The sequence below is a fragment of the Amphibalanus amphitrite genome, unplaced genomic scaffold (assembly GCF_019059575.1).
Source record: "Amphibalanus amphitrite isolate SeventyFive unplaced genomic scaffold, NRLGWU_Aamphi_draft 000035F_arrow, whole genome shotgun sequence".
Taxonomy (NCBI): domain Eukaryota; kingdom Metazoa; phylum Arthropoda; class Thecostraca; order Balanomorpha; family Balanidae; genus Amphibalanus; species Amphibalanus amphitrite.
The window spans coordinates 740,357-748,994 of NW_024881531.1; the positions used below are offsets into that span (position 1 = coordinate 740,357).

The 8,638-nt window shown below is 46.0% G+C and overlaps 1 protein-coding gene across 1 annotated transcript; it reads left to right on the plus strand.

Annotated features, from left to right (window-relative positions):
* The first annotated feature begins 451 nt into the window (after positions 1–451).
* Positions 452–7,046, plus strand: LOC122371002 (partitioning defective 6 homolog gamma-like). Its single transcript, XM_043347037.1, has 7 exons — positions 452–496; positions 2,043–2,131; positions 2,394–2,619; positions 3,136–3,260; positions 3,762–3,902; positions 4,203–4,328; positions 5,695–7,046. The coding sequence occupies exons 2-7, from the start codon at positions 2,066–2,068 to the stop codon at positions 5,920–5,922; spliced, it is 912 nt and encodes a 303-aa protein (XP_043202972.1). The 5' UTR covers positions 452–496; positions 2,043–2,065; the 3' UTR covers positions 5,923–7,046.
* The last annotated feature ends 1,592 nt before the right edge of the window (positions 7,047–8,638 follow it).

The window sequence follows — 8,638 nt, forward strand, 5'->3', positions numbered from 1 at the left end:
GGCTCCCCATCCCAAAATGCTTCGAATATACAAAAACAAGTTAGATATTCGAAAATCGGAGGACCAAACGGTTCGTTTGACGTATCTTGCGCGACTGAGAATTGATCGGTCTTCAAACTACTGAACAAAAACGAGGTGATTAGTAGCAAGTGCTGGTGACTGTACCTAATGATCGCTGCAGCCTGCAAGAAGTCATTTTGTAACTTGTAAGCATTTTCGGGTGTTTTCTTTTCCGGGGGAGGGGACGTCCCCGCCGGAATCTTCGACTGGGGAGGACGCGTCCCCCCCCCCCGTCCCCCTGGCTTTCGACGCCCATGTTCTTTCACACTGTAGCAAATTTGTGATTGCTTCCCATTTCTCAAAATTGTTTTAATGACGTCATGATGCTTTGGTCAACTCCCCGATTCCGTAGATTACAATAGTGAAATCCTTGAAGTCAAAGATTTGGCGCTCTTGTGAGGTTTGCGGCGTGTGCGTCGCAGCAACTTTTTTTTTGGTATGACATGTTTCACATATTTTTCTGATTTTATAACATCTTAGATATTTTCACATGATATTTCAAGAAGAATAATTCCAGTGGCGCCTACTTACTTCTTATCTTTTATGCTCAATTGTGTAGGTTTCTTACTTCCTACTTCAGCCTACTTTTGACCAATGTTTCAGTTTTGCATAAATTTGATTGGTTTGTGCTGATGTTGGTGTTCATTCATTGACTTGAATAATGCATATAATTTACTGCAAATTGCTTTTCAATTCAATAATTCCCTAGCAGCTAGTTGGTAGAAATTGGTGTTCCCTGTTTACTGTTTCTAAGGGCCTTGACTGTTACCAGGTTTGCTGTTATGAGAGGGTAAAGGGGGCCCTGTTTCACCGGTGAAAGCAGCACGCTACTATCAAATTGTGCGAGCTGACGCAATGTGATGAGGTCACACTAATGATGTTTCGTGTAATCCGTGAGCTGCGTTTGGAACAGAGTTGCTGTCTCATTGAATGCGTTTGATAACATTTGTTTGATCGCATGACCATGAAGATGTTAGCAGCAATAATATTATTTGATGACATCACACAGATTGACAGCGTCATGGTTTGTTGATGTTTCCATGGAAACCCAATTTGACACGTGTAATAGCAGCGTGCTGCTATCACCGCTGAAACAGGGCCCTGGATTTGAGTTGCTTGAGCCCTGTGCACATAAGAATGTGGTGTTTTCTTATTGTTGGGAATATCAAATCAAAATAACAAATTCTTCAACAAAGCACACATTCCTTTTCAAGGCACTCTTTTTGGAATGAGAAATGGAATAGGTATCTTTGCCTAGGGTGATTGTTGACTCACCTGGTTGACTCACCTTGTTGGGTTCCTAGTGCCGGAAACAGACAGGCAGGAAAGGATGGCAAGGAGAATGAAGGAACCCTGAACTATAAACGCGCCAGCCCCTTATCTCAGTCCATCTTGCAGCAATCCGAGTAGTTAAGGCTGGAATTGTGCGTCTTCTACATAGTTTGTCACATGACTTGTCATATATCCAAGTTCTAGTCTAGTCTTGCCAGATGAACCTGAAGGCTGAAAATTCAGAACACTGCTTGTGACAGACATGACTTGTATTTTAGTGTGGAGTGTATGATGAAGGTTCATCAAACTTTCTAATTTATGTTTAATTTGTACCAGACAAATGCATTACATGAACAAAGTTATTGGTGCATTCAGCATTACACAGCTCAAAGTTATTACAGCAGCAACAGTTATACAGCAGCAAAGTTATTGGTGCATTACAGCAAGATTGGTATCATTACAGCAGACAGCTTGTTGTGCATAGCAACTTTGACCATTTAAACCAATGTCTAAAACTGTAAATACACATTACCTACACATATCCTTACACTCACCATATTTCAGCCAAGTCCCAAGGCCTAGTCAAATCAAAATGATAAATGGGTGTTTAACTGCGCTCTCAAACTACTGAAAAAGTTTAACTTTTTGTGTGAATTGTGGTGGTCTATTGTACAGCTTGCTGTTTTGACTTGACATGTTTTTCTTTTCAGTTGTAAGAATAAGAACACAGAATATGTCAAAACACTACAAAATGAATCCTATGCAGCCAATAACACAACTCATTGAAGTTAAATCAAAGGTAAATATTGTGCCCTTTAGTGTTTGTTGTTTAGCACATTTGGTTATCATTTTTTAGCTGAAATCAGTTTTGGAAGCATGATGTGATGGTTATGCTCAATTTTACAAGTACCAAGTCAATATAACATTTCAGGCATTTGATTTTCTCAATGCTGGTATCTTTCTTTCATTTACCTTCATTTTTGTATTGTCAAAACGATTGCCTCATTATCAAGCCCCATAGCTTCCCTACAATTGGTGACCACCTGTGCCTTTGGCCGCAGTTTGACGCCGAATTTCGGCGGATCAGCGTGGAGCGCTCTGCGATGAAGCAGTTCGACGACTTGCACGAGGTGCTGCAGAAGCTGCACCTGCTGGAGGAGATCGCCTTCACCATCACCTACTCCGACCCCAAGGACGGCTACCTGCTGCCCATCAACAACGACGACAACTTCGCCAAGGCGATCGAGTGTGCGCGGCCGCTGCTGCGTATCTTCCTACAGAGGAAAGGTGGGCTGATGGTGTGCGATTGCCGCCTGTGCCGCCCTCTATCCGAGCGCTAGGGGTCCGCCTGTGGATAGGGTGGTGTGTAGATGGCGACACGGCGTGGCTTATGCCGTGATTTAGAAGAGGATGGTCAGCTGGTCACTACCTATTTGTCGTGATTGTGTGGCAACGCAATTATTCCTTATGAACGTCTTGCATGATAACCTCGTTGTCGGCGCGCACCTGATACCAAAGAACGGGGCTTGATTCGTCTATGTTGCTAAATTGTTACGATGTTTGCTTTACATGGAACAAGTTCAAAACACACATCTACGAAAATATCGCTTGTTAGTCACGTTACTTGATGCTAACGTTGCTTTCAGATGCTGTAAGACTCTGACTCGTTATTGCACAAATAGGGCAAATACGGCTCAAATTTTCTGTACTTCTATTTGTCCCAGCTTCTGTGACATAACAACTGGTGTACGGCCCATCGCACCACCCGCCATCTCACCTCTTCACACTCCCTCATCTCCCCAGGCGAGAGCGTGCTCTGGGACCTGAGTGGCCAGTCGACACTGAAGCGCGGCAAGTTTCTACCGCAGCTGATCGGTTCGCCGAGGGTCAAACTGCCGGCCATCTCGTACCCGGAGAACTTCAGACAGGTGGGTGGCGTGGGATGTCTTCCGGCTTTCTGCGAAGAGCGGTTGTTGGTGTGAGAATTGTATGTGTTTTATTGATTGTGTCCCCTGGAAAACGGTTTAGAGTTGAAATGCTCAAACTTTTTTTTTGCTGTCAAGCTGTATTAAAATCAGTCGTAACTATTGGTGCTCAAACGGCTTCGCTGCTTCCTGATCAATGAATTCGATGACGGACTTGAAAGCTGCGACAAAAGATGCCAGTGTGTAGTTGGACGCAGAAAATACAGTATGTGCAGATGTGTAGTATGACGCTGTTGCCGAGATATAAATGCATGCCGAAGTGGACCTGTGTATGACTGTGTGTATGGTGTCGTTGGATCGACCTTTACCGGCTACGCTGAACCCAATGTGGGAAGAATTGAATAGCATGGGTTGCCGGTCTTTTTACTCCACTTCGATACCTCCTGGTCGAAGCCATTAGTGACTCTGTCTAACCCCCGTCTCTACCGTCCCCGCTGTACGCAGGTGGCTCAGATTATCGACGTGGACTCGGTTCCGGAGCGATGTCGGCGTGTGCGTCTGCTGAAACACGGCTCCGAGCGGCCGCTGGGCTTCTACATCAGGGACGGCACCAGTCTGAGGGTGACGCCCACGGGACTGGAGAAGGTACGGGGTCGGGAGGTGGCGATGGGTGGTTAGAAGTTCGCAGAACTGTAAGTCAATTTATCGAAACGCTTCTGAATGATCTATGCTCAACACTTCAACAGTCATATTTAAATTATTTTGCAGTTCCACTAGTCTGCAAAAATTATTGTTTTGACTTTAAATGGGGCATTACATGTCCGTGGTTCCTGTGCCAGATCGGCTACCATTCTCTGCCCAATTTTCGCTGCAGCCGTGTCATCCACGCCCTCTACATCGTCCTGTACTGGACCCCTCCTGTCTGACGCGTCCGCTCCTCTCCAGGTGCCCGGTATCTTCATCTCCCGGCTGGTGCCCGGCGGCCTGGCCGAGAGTACCGGTCTGCTGGCCGTCAACGATGAGGTCCTCGAGGTCAACGGTATCGAGGTGGCCGGCAAAACGCTCGACCAGGTATGTGTGGGTGCGCGCTGCCTAATCGCTGTGTGGCTGTGGGGTTTGTCACGTGCGGTGGTGCGCTGCTATGCATTGTGACAGGTTAAGTGCATGTGTGGGTGTTTCTAATTTTGTGAAAGGAATTGCATGATGAGCATTATTGCGTATTTCATATTGCGGGTGCTGCATGCGGGCACATTATGGTCACACAAAAAGAATCATTGGTATGATTGATATAACAAATGCTATATCGGGATTCATATTTCACGCCTAACCAGTCATTATTATTACCCATTTTGCGTCAGGGTTTGTTTCTGACGTGTCTGCCTGAGGCGTTTTGCACTGCCGATCCCCTTTGGCGAAGGTTCCGATGCTATAACGGTCGCCGTGCCTGGTTACGGCATACACGCGGCTGCCCACGCTCGTGGCGCCCGTGACCGGGGCGCAGTAAACAGCCCTGGGGGCGCGCGCTGTTGATGAGCCGCCCACGCCACCCGACGGTGACGCCCTGTATACGGGGACGCCCACGCGCAGCGCCGCTGTTTGGGACTAGTGACGTCAGAATGAGCGGCTGCGGCAGCAGAATTAGCTGTTAGTGGTGGCAGGCGATTCGTTTAGCTGTCCGCTTTGGCGCCCGGAATTAACGAAGCCTTGCGCTGGGCTCGAACTGTGGCGTGGTCGTTTGAGTTTTGACGGGCACTTCGGGCATCGGTTTTCGGTTTACTAATTGCATGAGCATGTTGGTGACGGTGGTGGCACACTAAATGGGCTTTTAAGCAATTGTGTGCTCCTGAGCTTTTGGAAAATGGCATGAAATTGCGAGGTAAGATACGTTTTTATTGTTTCTTCATTATTGCGGCTTTCAGATAATTTTTCTTTCTCCCGTTCTCGCCCAACAATCTCCTGGATAGCTTCAACAACTGTCTTTGTCCTAATAATCCTGATGCCTTTGCATACCTTTTATTCGATTAACTAACACCTGTGTCTGCTATGGTCGCCACATAATACCATTTGCTTCACATATTCCCGTCATTTTTAATGCATAACTGTTTTAGATTCTTAAATGACCTTACAATGCTTAAACATTGTTTGATTATTACAGCAATGATAGTATGAAACGGAATATTACATCATACATGATCTTTGTCTACCCCCATTTAAGTCATTTTCTGGCGAGAGCTCTGTTGCAACTACATGCTCTTGGCTGTCAGAGCTCCTCACTTGGTTTCGAGGGTGCTCAGGCAGATTAAAAATGCAGTTGATATTTGTGAGAAAATGCCATAAATATGCAGGCATAACGAAAATTATTCAAGATTGTAGCCCAACCTTCATTCATTGCTCATTACGTTTTGCCGCTGGCCTCTCACCTCCACATTTCCCTCAGGTGACGGACATGATGGTGGCCAACTCGTCCAACCTGATCGTGACGGTGAAGCCGGCCACTCAGCGGTACCCGCTGGTTGAGCAGGCCCCCGAGCGGGGCGCCAGCGCGCGCACCTCCCAGCTCAGTCACGCATCCAACCTCTCGGCGCAGTCGGCACGCAGCTCGGACGACGAGCGAGACGACGTCTGTCTGCTGGCGAATCGCTCCAACGGGGTCCTTCACCTCTGAGGGGGGTGTTCCCGTCACCTACGCGAAGGAGGAGGAGCAGTACTTCATTAGCTCCTTTGGAGGAGGGCGCATTGGGGAGCGTTGGCTTCCCTTCGCTCACCTGATGGTTTGAGTATTAAATTATGCAGTGCATGATTGGGAGGGTGCATTAGTGCCCGATCAGGATTATAGGATTATAACAAATGTGTTGTGCATCCAAAGGTGGACCAAGTAGATGAAAAGGTGTCCTCGATGTCCAATTAAGTGAGGCATGTGGCGTGGTGCCATGCGTTTCTTAGGTAAACAAAGGAGGCGATTTTCTGCGATACCCTTCCAATTCTGCTGTGAGGTGTCGGTGATTGGTCCTTGAAATGGTCTGAAAGGGCGACTATACTTTGTGATGGTAGAAGATCAAATGTGTTTCTACTTTAGTATGACGAAGTTAGCCTGTTTTCATCAGTAAACTGATAGGCTCAGATTTTACGTAGATCATTTCTGTTTTTAATTTTTCAAGGTTTTTTACATAGGATGTGCTATGTAATTAATGATTCGACTGCATTCTTTCAGAGAGATCTGGCTTGCTTATATTTATCCACCAACAAGTTTCACAAATGGCGTCCACTTTCTAAAATGTTAAATCGGTCATTTGCGCATTTGTTAAGCCATCTTATATTGCTCATTAGCTAGCTACCACCAGTGTGTAGTTGATTTCCAGTGGTGTCCTATCCGATCGTCGACAGTATTTGTGACTCGTGTACGCACATTCTAGTGCCGGCTCCGTCCAAACGTGCCAGTCTGAAATCAGACCGTTGATCCGTCCTTTAGGCCTTGTGCTGATCGAGTTTCGTAAGGGCGCGGGAAGTGCGGAATTGCGATCCTCCAAGTGATTTAGTGGGTGCTTTATCACGACTGAGGCTTTTCAGGCTGCGATGTCCCTCCAACCAGGAGGTGAGGGTGATGCTACTTCCACATGTTGAGCAGTGGTGTGATTATGCAGAGGTGTGTTGATGCCGTCTTCATAATTACTTCTGATACGTCGCGAGTGATGTAGTTTATGATGTCTCTGACGTGCCTAGTGCCAGAGGGACTGTCCTCCGGTAGCGCACTGATTAGAGCTACTTCGGGATGTTTTCAAGGCTGGGTCTTGAGTCCCACTTTGTTTGTCCCCTCTTAGCCTAAGGTTGTGCCGATGCCCTAACGGGCGCAGTATTCCGATGACGATCAAATGAGGCTGGAAAAGTGTCAGATGATAAGCCCATCATGAATTTATTCTTGGACAAGTTTTGTTAGATTTTAATTAAAACTGCTGGTGTTTGTGTGTATGTTTAAGCGTTGCGTGCAGGGATGCGGAGCCGGAGCCGGAGCCGGAGCCGGAGCCGCCGGAGCCGGCATATTTTGCCCGGAGCCGGAGCCGGAGCCGGAGCCGTGAAACAATGTAGCCCGGAGCCGGAGCCGGAGCCGGAGCCGTCAAAAAAGGGGGCGACTCCGGCTCCTTTTCTTTAGAGGAAACAATTATTTACCTAGTTCGGTTTGACAGTAGGGACCGTCGAGGTCCTGGTCAGTGTTCTCTACCTTCAGTGTTCGCATACACGGTTACACCTCGCCTCGCATTCAAAGCAATGCTGCCACCACCTTCAAGGCGTAAAACAATGTGGTATTCAAAATGTGGTATTCCACCCGTATTTAATTGATCGCATAGGGGATGTAGGGTAGGGTGAGGTAATTTGAACATGTGGGGCAATTTGAACATAGTGTGAATAACACAAAATTACGGAAAATCCATAAGTGGCATGACAATAAGACCAATGAGAGAAATTATCGTAACTAAAAGGGCTATCATATGAACGGGGTTTAAAGTTTCAGGGAATGAAGATGTTGACGCACAGTGTAAAAAATAATTTCGCAAGGATAAACGCCTAACAACACGTCATTGCAACTTCATTGTAGCGCAAAATCTTGCATTGCTAGTGCCTAATACGTAACAGCTTTTGTTGTACAATGACCTAATCAGTGTCTTCAATCCAAGAAATTTGCTTTTGAACCCTGTTTTTGAAAATGGCAAAATAACTTTTTGTGTGGGGTAATTTGAACATAGTGTGAGAATTTCAATGAAAACAGGGATAGCTCCGAAAAAAACAGCTCTCCCAGTTTTGTTTTTGCCAATATTTTCGACCCAAAGCAGTAGCAGATAAGTGATGCCAGTTTTCGAAAATTTACGTCTAATTTCCGTCTAATGCCCGGCATTTTCGTTGATTTTCCGTCCAAAAATGTTAAAGTCAACTATTTGTCCAAATATGTCCGAAAATTATGCAGCTATCAACACTCAAAACCGTCATTTATATTGCTTATCACGTAATTTTACCAGCCGAAAAGTGTTCATTACATTGAGAGCTTAACAAGCTTTCCATTCGCCAAGCAATGCTACGCACGATTACTTGATAAAAATGCTCAAGTGTGGCAGGCCATCGTCCAATGTTGTCCAGACTACTATACCTACCTTTGTGCAATCAATTCCGAATTGGACATAATAAAGAATCGGAACTCCGAATGTCCAGGTTCCGATTGGCACCACTATAACAGATGAAGTAAGGTTTGGTAGAGTTTTTATCGAACGGAGATGATAGACGTCCTGTTAATTGAAGAGAGGCGAATTCTTTCAACTGACCTGTGTGCAGCGTGCAGATATCGATACTCTGCAACTGTTATTTTTGTTGCTGTGTTGATTTTCAAATGAAGG